Here is a 19955-nt window from a genome sequence, read left to right as displayed (position 1 = left end):
TCCCATTTGAATTACATATTCCAGGTTTTAGATTTTGCGGGCCTGGGACCAAGCTTCAAGAAAGGTTGGAGAGAGGTGATGAAGGTATTAACCCATTAGATGAGGCTTGTAAAGAACACGATATATACTACAGAGACAATAAAGATACAGAGTCGAGACATATTGCAGATAAGGAACTGGAAACTAAAGCATGGAAAAGAGCATTTAGTAGTGATGCGCCAATTGGTGAACGATTAGCTGCTTTTGGGGTTGGTACTGCTATGAATGCTAAGGTTAAGTTGGGATGGGGATTATAAGTTTTTGATTGTTATTATGTATGATTCTTTTATGGGTATATCCCATCAAAGCGTTGTTTCAAGATTTTCTTTATAATAAATGGATAGTGTTGAAAGTTACGAGTTACAGAGTTTTAAAGCTAACACAAGAACATTTAATAATTTGAATGAAGCTAACAAAGATATTGAGTTTGATTTCAACGTGGGCGATGGGTTCGTACATCCACACAAAGCAGATTGTCATATGACTTTTGAAGTTGTTGGTGCATCAGCTGGAGGAACATTTGGTGCAAATGATACTATAAAACTTGTAGATAACTTCTTCCCACTCTTCTTTTCTCAAATTGAGGTTAGAAAGCATGGTGTTGTTATAGATAAGATCGAGCTACCTGGAATAACATCTACAGCTGTCGGAACATTAAAGATTTCCAAGCCAGAAGTTGAATATTTAAAACAAGCAGGATTTGAAACAGATGATAAACTTGGTCTAAGAAAGGACTTTAGCGTTTTGTACCCATTAAGATTAATTCCAGGCTTCTTAAGTGATTATAAAGAGGTTATGTGGAAAGGTGGATTGAGAATAACATTTACAAAGGCTAACAACAATAACGATGTTTTGTACAAATGGACTGGATCGGGAGCAGCTCCTCATGATGGAAAAATAACAATAAAAAGTATGGAGATAAGAATGCCTATTGTTGAATTCGAATCTAATTATGAAAACAAGTTAAAGTTGAACATTCTTAAAGAACCCAAAATCATGTTTTCATTCCATACTTATCAATGTGTTCAAAAGGCTGTTGTAGGTTCTTTCTTGGAGTTTGATGTTACTACTCAATTTAATTCTAGACAATTTGATATGCCTGATTTCGTAGTTGTAATGTTCCAAACTGATAGAAGTGGTAAACAAACAGCAGATGCAAGTAAGTTTGATCATTGTAAGGTAAAGAATATCTATCTTAAGAATGGGAGGAATGAGGTATTTCCAAAAGAATCAAGAAACTTAGATATTGCTAACAAGGATTACTTTAAGATGTACGAAGATTATACTGCATTTAAGAGAATAACGTGTGGCAACACCGAAATGTACTATGACCCTAAAGAGTTTATCGACAACAGACCAATGTATGTGATTAATTGTAGTAAGAAAAAGAATGTATCAGTAAATGAAAGAACAAACATAAAGATTGTTGTAGACTTTTCAGAAGGTGTGGCTGCTGATACTATATGTTATGCGATTTTAATTGGGCGAAAGAACTTTACAAATGATCCCAAGAATGAAAAAGTAGTAGAAGAGTTTTAGTTAGTTAGCAAAATATCAACGGGCATAAGGGTATCGAAAAGATACCCTCAAACTGTTTTCATTAACGATTGTTTTATGGAAGTTTTTCCATCAAACGAAATTGATAAAAAATGATTAAATATTTTTTGGTGAAGATAAAAATTGAAGAGTGACCGTTGATTTTCTATATAATAAATACGATGGCAAAACACGTTGATTTTTTAAACAAGCTTGGAAGTCTTGAACAGAAACAAGTTGTTGGATTAAGAGAATTAGAATTAAATACAGAATATAAGATTGTGAAAATGGAAAAGATTAAAACTAAGTTTGGGAAGAGCATATTAGCTGAGTGTGAGAAGTTCAAGGTTTTTCTTCCACCTAGATTTACAAAACACTTAACAGATAAAATGATTGATGAGATCGCTAAAGATGGAATAAAAATCAAATACACTGGTCTAAAAGGTAACTATCCAACTGTTGAGTTCTGTATGTAAATCCAAAAATGAACGAAAATGAACAGAAATATGTTGTCAGAAGTAAAAAGTGGTGTGATTAGAATGGATCCCCAAAAGAAGTTTATACTTACTAACAATTTCAATGTAATTGTGAAAAATGTGCAGACCGAAGTTCAAGTAGTTTTTGATATTAACGGCTGTTTATTCAGCTTGAATTACGATCAGTGGACAGAGTTTAAGAAGTCATTGTTTCCTATAGAGAACGAGGTTAACAGAAGATTCCATTATCAGTATCCGAACTTGTAATTTTAAGTATGTTTTAAGTGTTTTATGGTAATAAAGCCATAAAACTGAGATCTTTGAATATACAAATACAACTCAGCTATTGCATGCTTTCAACTCTAGAATGTGTGGGGAGAAAAAGAGATGCGAGAAAATACATTTTGTATGTGAAACACTAGCGCGCGCATGTGGCATGTTTTGGAACTAAATAGCGTCTCTGTCAAGGATGCTCACAGCCAAAGTCCGCCGTGTAACAGCGTGAAATGTTTCGCTCGGATTCTAAACGTTACGAATCGTTACGAGAGAAAACTTTAGCGAAGGATACAGCGCCCGAGCTATGTGAATCCGTTAATTTCAATGTTATTTATATGGAAAGCGAGACATACTGCGGTGTTAATCATTCTCTCTCTGTTTGTATTGCATAAACCTCTCTATCGTTCAGAGCTGATGGGAAGAAAAGAGAGAGAATGAGAGAGAGAAAAAAATTGGCAAGCGTTCAAGTTTTACTTCCTCCTTCTTCCTCTTTGCTATATATGTATATTAGGGTGTATCGAAAAAAACTTTTTTCGAAATCCGGTTACGGCTAGTGCGGATTTTTGGCCAAATGGCATCAATAAAACGTATAAAAAATCTCAACTCGATCAGACAACTCCTTCTGCTGCCGAGTAGAGCCCAAATATTAGAAAAATCAACAAAAGATTCACTTTTCAACTGATTTTCCAAAAAATATTTTTTAAATATTTCCTATATTTTTCGGTCTTTTAAATTATTGAAATAGCATTGGAAAGGAGAAATAAATACATAAAACAAATTTATTACGGTTATTTCTGTACACCACAAGCATAAAAACCTAGTTAATTATTTGTAAAAATGCACTGATTTTCTGGCGTATCGTACAATTAAATTTTAATATAAAATTATTGAAGTCTCTTGAATAACGAAGAAAACACTTTAGTGCTAAATTCTAAGAGCAGTAATAGTATAAATAATTTGCTCCCAGTTCCGTATGCATCTGCTTATTACACTAGATCACCTGCCGCCCACCTCTCCCCGAACGCCTCTTCTCTTGTACTTGCCCAGCTGAAAGGATCTGTCTTATCAGTCGCCAGTAGTCAACCAGCTGTGTCGGACGTGATTGTCGCTGCTTGAGTTATTTATTAGTGCTGTAGGAAATTTTAACTAAATAATTTGTTTTCGTGTGAAGTGCAGTATGTAGAAGTGAGAACAGTGTTTCAGTTGTGTTAAGTACTTTTTATTAAGAAGAGAGTAACAGATACGCTGACGTTATGGCATCGAGAAGTTTGTTACGGTCTGACGTTAGGAATAGCATTATTGGGACACCCAAGGAATTGGGTAGAACACAGCTACCAACCGCTGAAATGTATTGAGACAATACCTATGGGAGCGAGAAGAAAAAATGAGAATTTCAGGATCCCGGAAAGAGCCTTCAACAAAGGATTTATCTTCTATCGTCGCCAGAAAGATTGTAGAAAATTGAGATTATGCCTCAATATTGTGGTTCTTTGATCTAGAAGAAAAGGTGCCTCTAGCACTGGCACTTTTCTTCCTTTTACGCAGTTGCAGGCAAGAGGATCGGAACACTTACAAAAGGCTATATCAAATGAAATATTTTTGGCAGACTGCTGAAAATCAGCAATTCGTTTCGCAGAAGTTTTGCAAGTCACGGACAATATTATGGTACTTCAATATCATTGCAACAATCCCACTGACACTGAAAATAGTTTCGCCGCTGATTGAGGCGTAACCTCAATTTTCTACAATCTTTCTGGCGACGATAGAAGATAAATCCTTTGTTGAAGGCTCTTTCCGGTATCCCGTAATTTTCATTTTTTCTTCTCGCTCCCATAGGTATTGTCTCAATACATTTCAGCGGTTGGTAGCTGTGTTCTATCCAATTCCTTGGGTGTCCCAATAATGCTATTCCTAACGTCAGACCGTAACAAACTTCTCGATGCCATAACGTCAGCGTATCTGTTACTCTCTTCTTAATAAAAAGTACTTAACACAACTGAAACACTGTTCTCACTTCTACATACTGCACTTCACACGAAAACAAATTATTTAGTTAAAATTTCCTACAGCACTAATAAATAACTCAAGCAGCGACAATCACGTTCGACACAGCTGGTTGACTACTGGCGACTGATAAGACAGATCCTTTCAGCTGGGCAAGTACAAGAGAAGAGGCGTTCGGGGAGAGGTGGGCGGTAGGTGATCTAGTGTGATAAGCAGATGCATACGGAATTGGGAGCAAATTATTTATACTATTACTGCTCTTAGAATTTAGCACTAAAGTGTTTTCTTCGTTATTCAAGAGACTTCAATAATTTTATGTTAAAATTTAATTGTACGATACGCCAGAAAATCAGTGCATTTTTTACAAATAATTAACTAGGTTTTTATGCTTGTGGTGTACAGAAATAACCGTAATAAATTTGTTTTATGTATTTATTTCTCCTTTCCAATGCTATTTCAATAATTTAAAAGACCGAAAAATATAGGAAATATTTAAAAAATATTTTTTGGAAAATCAGTTGAAAAGTGAATCTTTTGTTGATTTTTCTAATATTTGGGCTCTACTCGGCAGCAGAAGGAGTTGTCTGATCGAGTTGAGATTTTTTATACGTTTTATTGATGCCATTTGGCCAAAAATCCGCACTAGCCGTAACCGGATTTCAAAAAAAGTTTTTTTCGATACACCCTAATGTATATGTGTGCTCGACAGCTGATATTGTAAATGTGTGTGTGCGATTGAGCGGGAGTGTATATACATATATCTGTAGTATGCAACATAGTAAACTTTATCTTCTTATAATTCAGTTATTTTTGAACCAATTTACACCAAACAAAAACTATTTTTCAATCAAAGACAGCGCTATAAGTTGTAAGTTTTAGATGTAAGCGTTTTTATCATTCTAAATGTGATAAAAGCAAGTGCACAAGGTGCAATACTCAATCTACTTTGCGCTCTGTAACTTTGTTAAAGTTCAATGGTCAGTGGCGGATATGTAATTTTTGGTAGTTAGGGGGTGGAGGGGAAAGTGAGCTAGTAGTTAGGTACCCAATCTACTGAAGGACAAACATGGTTTAGCTTATAAAACCACAAACACGGTTTCGGGCGGCTTTCGCTTTCGAAAAGAGCTTTTGCGGTTTCCGTTTTGGTTTCGAAAACCGCATTTGGTTTTGAAAACCGCTTTTGCGGTTTCGGTTTCCTAAACCGCTTTTGCAGTTTCGGTTTTGAAAACCGCAAAACCGGTTTTCTCAAAAACCTAAAACCGCAAATGTCACAAAAATTCGACAGCACTACTACAAATATAACTGGGTTTGTGAATTCCGCACCTTGTTGTCTACGAGAAGTCTAAAAATACGGCAATTTAGGTATAAAACTTAAAGAAAACCATAACGGGCTTCACACACACAACCGATTTGTGTAAAATGTTACAAACAACAGAGACAGTATAATTTATTATGAAAGTGTTCCGAAACTTTGTAGTATAACTCCTGTGCTGTTATGCAACCATAATCACACTAGAAAGCGTATGGTTGCCTATAAACAAGTTACTTTGCCGATATGATCCCAACATCCATTGATTTATTTCACAGTCAAACTCCAAAGATTACCATGAGATATTAAATAAAATATGAGATACCGAAGGTGTACTTTTCAAAGAAAAAAAGAAAGAAAATAACAAAAAGCATGATCAAAATTGGGGCATCCATGTCGAAGTTATATGTGAACATACCCAGAACATAAACAGGTTTAACTGAGAGCATGCTCTTTTGAAACCAGTTAATAAGTCAAGTGTCCCTGTTACGATAACACACAATAATTGAATCTTTTACAACGGAAACGATGAATCATAGTGAAATACATCGGCATTCATACATCTGTATATTACACTGAGAAAGCTACGATTAATGTGTGGGCAACAAATTTTAGTGAATCAGAATAACTCATGGATAGAGATGCCGAAAAACAGTCATAATTGTTAATTAAATTCGAAACAATTAAACTGGAGAATGAAAAATATGAAAAAGAAAGGTAAATTTGAGAAGGATAATGGTAATTTTCGGCAGAAAACTAAATTTGAGGTGAAGAAAGGTCAATTTGGGGTACTGGCAGATCCACAGGGATGGTGGCTGGAGTGATTCCTCCTTCCAAGGGTTATTTTTTTTCCTTCTAAGTTTGGTTGGTTTTGCAGTACGTACATATTCTCCCCCTAAATCATAATATTCATTAAATAATATAAAAAAATGGACCGAGACCCTACAGATGGTACTGAAGTTGACATCGTTACAGAATTTTAAACAAATATGCACCACTCTTAGTACTTAATAGCGAAAGTTATTGTTTTATTTTAAACTCAGTTACTACTAGATATATGAATTAAATACGAGTCAGCAATAAAAATGAAAATAAATTTATTATCTACTGATCAAAGACATTAGGCTTGTTCGAGGTCAATCCCGGAATACGTACAAAAACCAATTCTTTGGTATGATTGTTTCTCCGCGTTCTTTATGACAATCCTAGAAGAGTCAAAACAAACATATCTAGCATTTGATTGAGAAGCGTGTCTTTCACAGACACGTGCAATACTTCAGAAAATTGGCTTAGGGCCTACCATGGAAAATATGCAACAAGTCTTCCAGGTAGCTAGTAGTTGCCCCATGATCCTCATGAACAGTGGCGGCAGTTCTATTAGTTATTTCGTTTACGACTGAAACCGTAGCTCCAGTATCGTCTGTCCTAATCAGCAAGACATAGTTTTCCGTGACCACTTTGAACCAGCAAAATTATCTTGATTATGGCAGAACATCTTCGTAAAGCCCACTGCAGCAAATAGTAAGCTTCTGTGGTGGATTCCTACAAAGGGGACACAAAAGATTGTGCGAATTGCTCTTGCAGTACTAACTTTATTTTGACCAAGATTACTACTTGTACTTGGTACATACTGCTCTGGTAGTACTAACTTTATTATGACTAAGATTGCTACTTGGTGTGTCTTGGTGTGTACTGCACTTCCAGTACTAACTTTATTTTGACCAAGATTGCTACTTGTACTTGGTACGTACTGCTCTGGTAGTACTAACTTTATTATGACTAAGATTGCTACTTGGTGTGTACTGCTCTTCCAGTACTAACTTTATTTTGACCAAGATTGCTACTTGTACTTGGCACGTACTGCTCTGGTAGTACTAACTTTATTATGACCAAGATTGCTACTTGGTGTGTACTGCTCTTCCAGTACTAACTTTATTTTGACCAAGATTGCTACTTGTACTTGGTACGTACTGCTCTGGTAGTACTAACTTTATTATGACCAAGATTGCTACTTGGTGTGTACTGCTCTTGCAGTACTAACTTTATTTTGACCAAGATTGCTACTTGTACTTGGTACGTACTGCTCTGGTAGTACTAACTTTATTATGACTAAGATTGCTACTTGGTGTGTACTGCTCTTCCAGTACTAACTTTATTTTGACCAAGATTGCTACTTGTACTTGGCACGTACTGCTCTGGTAGTGCTAACTTTATTATGACCAAGATTGCTACTTGGTGTGTACTGCTCTTCCAGTACTAACTTTATTTTGACCAAGATTGCTACTTGTACTTGGTACGTACTGCTCTGGTAGTACTAACTTTATTATGACCAAGATTGCTACTTGGTGTGTACTGCTCTTGCAGTACTAACTTTATTTTGACCAAGATTGCTACTTGTACTTGGTACGTACTGCCCTGGTAGTACTAACTTTATTATGACTAAGATTGCTACTTGGTGTGTACTGCTCTTCCAGTACTAACTTTATTTTGACCAAGATTGCTACTTGTACTTGGTACGTACTGCTCTGGTAGTACTAACTTTATTATGACCAAGATTGCTACTTGGTGTGTACTGCTCTTCCAGTACTAACTTTATTTTGATCAAGATTGCTACTTGTACTTGTTACGTACTGCTCTGGTAGTACTAACTTTATTATGACCAAGATTGCTACTTGGTGTGTACTGCTCTTCCAGTACTAACTTTATTTTGACCAAGATTGCTACTTGTACTTGGTACGTACTGCTCTGGTAGTACTAACTTTATTATGACCAAGATTGCTACTTGTACTTGGTACGTACTGCTCTGGTAGTACTAACTTTATTATGACCAAGATTGCTACTTGGTGTGTACTGCTCTTCCAGTACTAACTTTATTTTGACCAAGATTGCTACTTGTACTTGGCACGTACTGCTCTGGTAGTGCTAACTTTATTATGACCAAGATTGCTACTTGGTGTGTACTGCTCTTCCAGTACTAACTTTATTTTGACCAAGATTGCTACTTGTACTTGGCACGTACTGCTCTGGTAGTACTAACTTTATTATGACCAAGATTGCTACTTGGTGTGTACTGCTCTTCCAGTACTAACTTTATTTTGACCAAGATTGCTACTTGTACTTGGTACGTACTGCTCTGGTAGTACTAACTTTATTTTGACCAACATTGCTACTTGGCGGTGAAACTTGTCTTTTGCTGTGTCATTAACGAACATTGTTGGCAGTGAAGATTTCAGGTTTCCCTTAGGGGACTCCCAATACATAGGGGTGAGAATCGTACTGCGAAAACACTGTAGTGCACGTTAAGCGCGATCGGAGATTTGACCCTGGAGGATTGTGCCCCCAAGTAACCAGCACAAATAATCACTGTTAGATGCATGCCCCTTCTCGCTTAAACCTTTTCATACTTTTTCATTCTGTACCGCACTTCTCGGGAATAATATACTTGCTCCTTCAAATAACTCATATCTTATGAGTAATAAATTCAGTCTCATTTTTTATTGACTTGCCCTCGTATTTGAGTTAATAAAGAAATCTATGAACCTACCATTTTGTAGAATGTGTTTCCGTGCAGCTAGCTGTCGCTTTTTGCCAAAGAGCAGCCATTTTCTTCGAACTGTGCTGGCGCCCTGGGCAAACACGTTGATCCCATGCCACGTGTAGGTGATTCTGTTATCGACCGTCGCACGACTCCAACATGACTCTGGATCATCCGCAGGAGCTGAGTGAAGTTGAATGGAAGCAGTTTCTTCGGTTGCGTCGTTCTGATCAGCCTCATTCTCCTAAGAAGAAAATATTAATTTATATAAAATTAAGTGAATACATTTCAACGGCTAGTGAAATTAGTGTAAGCGATTTTTTAACCATTTGATTAAGCATGCATTTGTCTGTCTGCCCACCTATCTTTCTCAATAACCTAAGAAAAATTCGCTGACGTTATTAAAACTTAGCATATAATGTATACAGGGTGTTCATGAACGATATCTACAAACTGTAAGAGGTGATTTCTTACATCAAAATAAGAAAAAAAACGTCGCGGACCTGTGAGGAAAAGTGCGTAGTTTCAGAGATAGAGCAGTCCAAAAAGTGAAAAAATTACAATGCAACACGTGTTATGTAGAACATGTGAAATGATACCCTATGCCATAAGCGTCGATGGCCCATCGATGGGCAACTAGCGACATCCGCGGTGGTCCAATTTTCGTTTTGAAAATTATACCACCAGCGACAGAGAAGCAACGAAACGCCAATGAATCACAAAATTACTCCTCCAAAATATATTAAATCGTCTATATGTGTGAGTTTACTTTAAAGTGAGTCTACAAAAAAATACTAAAAAAAGTATCCGGGGGTGGGCGCGAACCACCAATCTTATGATTAGTAGGTGCGTGTTCTTCCAATTCGCCACGGAGAAGATTAAGGAAACCTCGGTTGTAGAGGGATACATTGTTGACGTCTTTTTAATTTGGCCAATCCGAATACTCTTTTAACCTTGTACATTTGACGATAACCGTTTGGGATCAGATAAAAATGCGTTTGCCATGTAATTGTATAGCGCGCGTAAATGACGCGCATGTATTTACTTTATTTCATAGTTCTCCCATATTCATTTTCTAATGTTCGGTGACAGTTACCATTTAAATTCATACAACTATACGCACGCATCTTAAGATTTTTCACTTCATGATGTAGAGGTACGGGTTACTCTTGACCCCCGGGACTCACTTTAGGAACAATTTGTCATGAAAAATTAATATATAATAATAACAGCATGCACATGAGTCCCTTCGTGATAGTTCACATTAGTCCCTTTGCGATCATCTGCTTCGAATCGAAGGAGTGCGGACCAAAATGAAGTCCTCGCTGGTACGTGGTGGTAACTTCAACAGACCAACTCTAGATATCTGTTTTTACGTGACGAAACCCAGCTGTCAGTGTCACACCAGCGAGAATCCTTCGACGTGTTGCTATATCGACGATCGACATTTACCGGCAAGTGCGCCATTAGGTCTTGACGATATTTACGACATGAGGTATATATCTGCGCAAAGGAAGTAACACAAACGCCATAAAAAAATACATGTTTCAGCAGTGTACGATGTATAAGAAAGGTAGCCTAACCGATACAAGGAAAAAGGTTATCTGCGACTTAGGTCAGAAACGACTAATTACGAAATTGGGCCAATTTAAGGTAATTAGTGGAAATGGTCGTGGGGTTGCTACACTGAACAACTGACAAACTTCGTCTACGTGATCAGGGCTTAAATATAAGGAAAAATTTAGCCCTATATGGCCACCTAATTACAGAGATGTGGTCAATTTAAGGTAATAAGAGGGATTGGTCGTAGGGTAGTTATCTTCAGATATTCCTAGTAGGCATTACGGAGGCCGAATATAAACTTTTTCCTTGTACTGAGGTCTTGAACACTTATGTTGAGTTTATTGCTTCATTCCCAGAACACCATGTATAAGTTACAAGTCTAATAATAACAGTGCTTGGGGCCGCGGTGGCTCAGTGGTAGAGCGGAGTCCTTTGTTCGATCCCAGCCTGCGCCAAGTGAACTTTGTGGTGGACAGACACCGTGTTCATGGGTTTTCTTGGGGTCCTCCCATTTCCTCCCACTTTTTCATTCCACCGTTATAATCCATTTCATCAACGGTTTCTCCCTTATCCTCAGAGCATAGTGTGGGACGTTAAAATAAAATAAAATTTAAAAAAAACAGTCCCTGATCGTATGATAATGCAGTGATTTTTAATAGATTAAAGGAGATAATTGATTCTTCCGCTAAAACAAAGAGAATAGCTAAAGATCATTGTACAAAGAATGTCTTCAATTTGTCAAAATGTGACAGTTATTTTAAAATACTCAAAATATGGTAGATAGATAGATGTTCTTTAGCATAATTGACGATGTTATAACCAGAGACATGAAGTTAGCCGGGAAGTCTATTTCTTACTATTAGAAATATGAAAGCAATAAACAAGCTGAAGGTTGTTACGGATCTATGGTTCAATTCCAACAAAAGAGCATGGAGAAAATTCCATTATAATATTCCTATGGTAAGTAAATCGTTTTAGAAATGGAGTTGGTGGACGCGGGTGGTAGCGTTGGAAAAGTCCAAGACCGCTGTGTTCAGGGGACTGGACCTTTCCAATGCCATTATCATCCGCGTTCAATAACTCGACCTCTAATAGGCAAATAGAAGAACTCGGGACTCGGATCCAATTTCTGACATCACCGCTGTGCTCAGGAGAGCCAGACCCCTTAAATGCCACCACCCGCGTCCAACAACTCTATTTTTAGTAGGCGAATTGAAGGGACCCAAGCTCTAAACTTCAGAACCCCATTTTCAGGAGCTTCGGGGCTTTGGCCTAATTTCTGACATCACCGCAGTGCTTGAGGGATTCAAAGCCTTTCAACACCACCACCCGCCTCTACGAATTCCATGTCTAAAACGGTTTCCCTACCGTAGAAGAATGGGCTCCATGCTCTTTATTTAATCTATTTCGTTCTTGTATGTTACTCATATTTTAGCTTTGGATTTTCTTAAAAATAATGATTTCACCAGAATAACTACATAGATTTCCAGTTCAATAGAGGCTTCTGTCGCTTCCTAGAAATTTAAAATTAAAAAATGAATTTTATACATGTCAAAGTTAAGCTTTATCCCAATATAGAGAAAGAATGCAACATTAAATATGTTTATTTATACATATTTCTGTATTACTGTCATCTATAGCCTTAAGCCTGTCACGTATGAGGATGATGTCCCTCGGCGAGCACAATATTCGGGGAAGAGGGAAGGAAACAAGCAGCCTGGGACCATCCTGGTATTTGTCTGGTGTGAAAGAAAAAAGACAAGGAAAAACCCTCACTCAGGATAGCTGGCTTAAAATAGCTGTTACACCTTTACGACCGAGTGTCCCCAGCGGGAATCGAAACGTGAACTGCTTGTACCGAAGGCAAGAGCATTACCAACTACGCTGCGCGGGACCACAAAATCACCGTAAGAAGTGTGATCCAGTTATCGCTGCTAATACATGCATAAATAAATTTTTAAAAATTGCGCAAGTGTTCAAAGATGAAAATACACCAAGGTATATGTTCTTGTACGCTTTAGACATGCTCTGGATACATCCGTCAAAATAGAAAGATTGTTATTAAATCTTTTAGTTTAACATTTCACAATTATGTCCTTTATACTAAGAGATACGGATGATTAAAGTAAGTGAATGTTGATTGGTCAAATTTTTTAAATGAGGATGTGTGAGGAAACAGGAATACTTCGAGGAAAAGCCAATAACACGGTGTTGTCCACTACAAACTCACTCGGCCGGAGAACGAACCAGGGACCCCATGCACCAGAGGTAAGCGCTCAACCATTGATCCATCATGACCCCTAGAAAGATTGTTGTAGATTTTGAAATTGTTGTCGAACCAGGGACAATCGCAATTAAGTATTCTTATCAATGACGTCGCCAATTTAAATTTCTTCAGAGAAGGCAGACAAAGGGTCAGATAAATTGTTTGGGGAGAATCTATTTTGTGAGTGTGTATACGGAAAAACATATATTACAATGTGACATATCTAAGTGGCATGCATAGCCGCCCCTCCCGTTGCCCCCGTCTGAAACCACTTTTCCTTATAATAGTCTACCAAAATGTATTAAATACAATTATACCTAATAATTTACTTACTTGTTGCAAAGTGACCAACAATTTCTTTTTTTTTTTTTTTTCGGACTGTTGCGGTAATGTACTGTAAAACTTTAGACTGCTGTGTGAAAGGATAGAATTCTGGAATTAATTTATTTATTAGACACATACGAAAAATTCATGCTTCTTTCTTTAGAACAAGATATTCCATCCCTACAAAAAACGGGCTTAATTTCGTTGGATATACATCTTCTTTCCTTTTCAAATTAGATTTTAATATCCATTTTTGAATTATAAGTGCCTATTTGCCTGCAAAAAGTCTCAATATCTTCGTTGCAAGTTTTAGCAAAAAATAGTACAATAAGTGGAAGCTGCTCTTACATATTTATGAATGAGAAAATTAGTACCTTGCCAAAGGGCGTCATAAACAAATTGTTATTACGCGTATTGCCTGGTACATGTACATATGCATTTGAAATGTATTTAGTAATTAATAGGATGCTGCAGCTTTGATTATTCGTATTACAGTAGCCAGTCCTGAAATTAAACTTGCACTCTATTCATTTAAAATTATAAATATTTTATTTTACGATGAAAAATTGCAATCATTAAAAAAGAAAAACTATGTAACAGAAAATGTAAAAGAAAAACATTTGTTCCGTGGAATGCCTCCGTACAAGGGTTGCAAAAGCTTAAAATACAATAAAAACAAAAAGTAGTGTTGCGAATTATTCAAGGTCGCAGGATTAAGCCCCTACCTCTTCACATGAATTTGCGAATTGACCTTCACTTGTCCTGTTGTGTATATATGACGGCTATAATCAACGTCGGCCATGTTGTCAAAGAGTTCATACACGTGTCGTTAAGGAAATCCTGTTTAGGTAAGTCAACAAAGAAATAAAATGCAATGAGTTACGAGACTCTGCGAGTTAAGAGTTTATTTTTCTTTATTATTATTATTATTATTATTATTATTATTATTATTATTATTATTATTATTATTATTATTATTATTATTATTATTATTATTATTATTATTATTATTATTATTATTATTATTATTATTATTATTATTATTATTATTATTATTATTATTATTATTATTATTATTATGCATATGTCTCTCAAAAGACTCATGTACGAGGGCTGGGGGATAATTTGTAAGGCTTGATAACAGAGATGGTAATTATACAGTAAGTACCGCATTAATACACTTTGTCTCCTCACGCCTACTTCATTGTTCTCAAAATACTCTCTTGTCCCTTGAGTTTTTGGACTTCCAAACTATGTTATGCATTATGAAACGTTCTGTTCGTCTTTCTGTCTGTAGACAGGTATCAGAACAAAGACAGTAAGAGATAGTGAGATAAGAATACTTCTTTGAGATATGGATTCAGTATTCCAATTCCGCGCTTATCCCGCTAATTAAACGCGCGTGGTATATCTGTCACTTTCCGTTACGATACTATGAGATCTCCAATGATAGGTGTCCCTATCCCCACAAGATCTTATGCGGAATTCCCCAATTTTACTGTTATTCTCTCCCAAATTTACCGATCTTGTCCCAAAATTTACCACACTGCCCCCAAATTTACAATTTTCTGCTTTAAATGTATAATTCTTTCCCAAAATTTACCATTCTGCCCTCAAATTCGACATTCAACCCCAAATTTATCATTATTTCCCCAAAATTTACCATTTTCCAGGAAATTTACAATTCTTCCCCCAAATTTATAATCCTCTTCCTAATTTACAATTCTGCCACCAAAATTTACAATTCTCTGCTTCAAATTTACAATTCTTCCCCCCAAATTCAACATTCTACCTCCAAATTTACCATTCTTCACCCCAAAATTTACCACTCCCCGGAAATTTACTATTCTACCCCAAATTTACAATTCTACCACCAAATTAACCATTCTGCCCCTAAATTCAACATTTAACCCTCAAATTTACCATTTATTTCCCAAAATTTACCGGTTTTTTGGAAATGTACTCTTTTACACCCCAAATTTACAATCATCTTCCAAATTTACCATTTTTCACCTAAATTCAACATTCAACTCCAAAATTTCCCATTCTTTCCCCAAAATTTGATATTTTCCCGGAATCTTACTTTTCTATCCTCCAAATTTACAATCCTCCTCCAAATTTTTCATTCTGTCCCCAATTTGCCAATCTTTCCCCAGATTCAACATTCTAACGCCAAATTTACCATTTGTACCCCAAAATTTATCATTCTCCCGGAAATTTACCATTCTTCCCCTAAATTTACAATGCTCTTTCAAATTTACCATTCTGCTCCCCAAACTTACCATTCTGTAGAATGATGGTACCATTTTCAATTAACAATTATGTCCCTCCAAATGATCTCATGCGTGAAAGCTGCGCCCCTAAACCCACCTGGGGGCACATCTATCCAAGGATTAAAAAAAAGTAAAACGGTAAAATATAAGGCGACTGTTTCTTGATACGAATTTAGCATCCAAAAGAACACGTTCTTTTCTCTGTACTTATAACTGAATTGTATTGAAACTTCAAACGGTAATTTCAGAATTGGATCCTCATAAAGCAAAGACGATAAGATTTAAGTGAGTTGCTGTTCGATATGAATTCTGCACATCGGCGCAAATCTGTCTTCAACATTGGGGGGGACGGGTGAGACCCTTCCCATATATATATATATATATATATAAAGCAATGTTCAAAATATATATGAAGTTGAAAAACAATGCTGTGAAGGATCAGGGGAGCAGAATTGTCTTCAGTGGCATATTTAGGAGGCTATCGGGTTCAAGCTCCCTCCGAAATAAATTTGGTCGTTTTTTTGTATTCCACGCACAACAACTATCCTTCTTATCATTTCTAAGAATGTCATTGACTTTCCATTTTCTTATGCTCTTTGTTCAGAAATAATACTGTATTTGTCAAATTTCATTCCATGTAAGAACTGCATCCTTTTGTTCTTTCTTTCATCCTTTCTACTTTTCTGTTTCTTTTTCTTGACGTTACTTTCTTTCATTTCGCCTATCATACTTTATCGACCGTCGTCAGTTGTGATTCAAGTCGGCCGTCATCAGTAACACCAAAACTAAGAGGAGTTGATAAGCGAAACTGGTGTTCCACACCAACTTGCGCGGATATCAACATGACAAGACTTTGGTTATTATAACAAAGGAAAAACTATATCGTTTAGTTATTTTTAAAAGAAGGAAATGTTTGAATTAAAGAAAATCAAAACGGAGGAATAATTAGCCTGAGAAATTAGAAAGGCCAAGAGGGTGCTTCCTTTTTCTTGTATGAATAGAATAAAGGGTTAGATTCACTCCTAAATTTTTGTATCATATACGATATATCGGTTTGCAATTCTTGCCATTATAACTTCAATTTATGCATAAATTAAAATATATTTAATTCTCAAACTCAGGTGGGCAATTGCCCACTTTCTTGTGTTGGTCATAGCCCCTCGAAACAAAATCCTAGATAAGCCATTGGTTGTCTTCAACATTGGGAGGTGGGCAGATTTGAGACTTATTCTAGAGAAGGGAGGTGAAACTCATATTACGGTAGATGTATCTGATCAACTGTTGTAGAGTATATTACATATTAGGCGATGTAGATGAAGTAGTAGTACATATCAGTATTACAAATCACTGCCGTGAACACATTCTGAAATCTGAATACATGCATATTTATAATTGGTATGTTTCTAATTAGACATCCACAAAGATCCATTTTAAAATTGTTTTATATTTGGTCTAGGAATTAATTCGTGCGGGTGGACAAGAGATGGCGCAACGAACGGAGCGTCCCACAGTTCCGTGTATCCACACATGTGTTGCAAACCCCTGTCATCGCGTATCGTTCGTAGTATAGGGCAGTGGATTAAAGCGTCAACAACACCAGTTTGTAGTTAAGTGAACATGGCGCAATTTGTGCCTGATAAAGTGTTTTTGCGGGGTGTCCTGCTGCATTACTTTAACATGCAGAAAAGTGCGACTGAAAGTCATCGTATTTTGGTGGAAGTGTATGGTGACCATGCTCTAGCTGAGCGAACGTGTCAGAAGTGGTTTGCACGGTTTAGAAGTGGTGATTTCGGCTTGGCAGACCAAGAGCGAGCTGGACAGCCAAAAAAATTTCAAGACGAAGAATTGACAGCATTGCTCGAGCAGGATTCGTGTCAAACGCAGGAACAACTTGCAGCAGCATTAGGCGTTGATCAAACAACAGTCTCCAAACGCTTGAAAGCCATGGGAATGATTCAAAAGATGTCACATTGGGTTCCACATGAATTGAAAGACAGAGACGTTGAAAGACGAAAAACCATTTGCGAATTGCTGCTTCAACGACAGAGCAGAAAGGGGTTTCTGCATCGAATTATTACGGGTGATGAGAAGTGGATCCATTACGAGAACCCTAAACGAAAAAAGGCCTGGGTGAAACCAGGTGAACCAGGTCCATCACAACCAAAACGAGATATTCACTGTGCAAAGGTTATGCTGTGCATATGGTGGGATATGAAAGGTGTGGTGTACTATGAGCTGCTGCAACCGGGTGAAACTATGAATGGAGAACGTTATCGACGACAATTAATGCGTTTGAAGCAAGCTCTGGCCAGAACACGACCAGAATGGGATAACAGACATGATAAACTTATTGTTCAACATGATAACGCTCGCCCACATGTCGCAAAACCTATTTAGAAAATGTCGGATGGGAAGTTTTACCCCACCCGCCGTATTCACCAGACGTTGCTCCTTCGGACTACTACTTGTTCGATTGCATGAACAACGATTTGATTGGACAGCGGTTTACTTCTTCAGAAGATATCGAAACATGGGTCTCTGACTGGATCGCTTCCAAGGATGAGGACTTCTTTCGCCACGGAATCCGTACATTGCCTGACAGATGGGCGAAAGTAATGGCTAGCGATGGACAATATTTTTCTTAAGGTATTTATGTATTTTGTGTTTGTACTACAGCTTCAATGTGTGCGTACCAACCGCACGAATTAATTCCTAGACCAAATAATAATATAAATAATGACTTCCCCAAAACTATGAAGAAAAAATATCAGTTATGTATGACACAACAATACTCGTATTTGAGCAAAATGATGATAATCTCAATAACATTACAGGAATCGTTACAGAAATCTGACTCATGTCATATACTCTTAAGTTAACAGATGTACCTTAAGATTATGGAGAAGAATATTCCAGCAGTTGAATTCTTTTCTTTGCTTATGAAGCATCCTCTCTCAAAAGAAAAATTGGGACACGCGGAAATACGTAGGAACAAACAATGATTCGAACTAGCAGAAAAGAGAAAACAAGCAAAATTACGTTGCCTACAAAATCCGAATGAAATAACTACACACAATTTCGTAGACAACAGGCTAAAAACTTCCAAAACTTTTAGAACAAAGAAACGCGATTTTTTGAAAGCTAAAATTTAGGAACTTGAAGATAATAGTAAAACTAAAAACATTCGGGACATGTATAAAGGGATCAACGAATTTAAGAAAGGCTATCAACCTCGTGCTTATATTAAAGAAAGTTGATGGAACAGTTCTCACTGATACAGATAGCATTTTAAATAGATGGAAAGATTTCTTTGACGATTTGCTTGACACGCAGCCAAAAACTAATGTGCGTGTAGAAGGGAGATACACACCGCACAACCAACCTAATAGAAGTAAAAATCTCTATAAAGAAATTAAAGAAACACAAATCTCCGCGTCTAAACGAAATTCCGGCTGAGTTAATTTTAGCAGGAGGCGAAAAATTGTGGAACAAGATACATAAACTCATTCTTCTTATCTACAACAAGGAAGAATTGCCACAAGAGTGGAAAGAATCAGTCATTGTTTCAATCCATAAGAAAGGCGACAAAACTGACTGTAATAATTATCGAGGCATCTCTCTTCTGTCAACATCCTATAAAATCCTTTCAAACATTCTATTAGCAAGATTGATCCCATATACGAAGATGAAATTATTGGAGATTATCAGTGTGCTTTAGACGAAATCGATCAAATATCGACCAAATATTTACCATTCACCAGATACTCGTAAAGAAGTGGGAATACCGTAGCCCGGTACATCAAGGTATACGACTCGGTTAGGAGAGAAACATTGTACAACGTTCTTAACAGAATGTGGAATACCGAAAAAGCTAATTAGATCAATTAAGGCATGTTTAAATGAATCCCAAAGTAAAGTCCGGGTAGGGAAATTTTTGGCCACGAGCTTTCACGACGGGAATGGCCTGAAACAAGGAGATGCGTTGTCGCCATTATTATTCAACTTTGTCCTGGAATACGCTATAAGGAAAAGCAAAGATAGCTAGCTACCAGGGCCTAGAGCTGAACGGTGTTCACCAAGTTATGTGTACGCTGATGTAAATTTAATACGGAATGATAGGAGAACAATAGAAAGAAATCCAGAGGTCTTATTAAACGCTTACAGGGACAAGGGTTTGGAAGTATGCAGAGAAAACTAGATACTTGGAAATGCGTTGGGAGGATAATACGGCAAATTATGAATACGTTAAAATATTAAATAATACTTTTGATAAAGTGGATACTTTCAAATATCTAGGATCAATATTAACAGACGAAAATCATATTCACAAAGAAATTAAATGTCGACTAAAAAC

General features: G+C 36.8%; 1 protein-coding gene across 1 annotated transcript in view; it reads right to left on the bottom strand.

Moving 5' to 3' along the window:
* Positions 1 to 19955, bottom strand: part of w (eye pigment precursor family transporter white) — a 214673-nt gene that overhangs the window by 153645 nt on the left and 41073 nt on the right. Inside the window, exon 2 of the mRNA XM_081741292.1 lies at positions 9185 to 9419. Within this exon, the coding sequence (XP_081597418.1) occupies positions 9185 to 9419 (235 nt within the window). The remainder of the gene's footprint in view (positions 1 to 9184; positions 9420 to 19955) is intronic.

Source organism: Thermobia domestica, chromosome 15 (assembly GCF_964235325.1).
Source record: "Thermobia domestica chromosome 15, izTheDome1.hap1.1, whole genome shotgun sequence".
NCBI lineage: Eukaryota > Metazoa > Arthropoda > Insecta > Zygentoma > Lepismatidae > Thermobia > Thermobia domestica.
The sequence above is the reverse complement of the archived record's forward strand: the minus strand, read 5'-3'. Positions and strand labels throughout refer to the sequence as shown.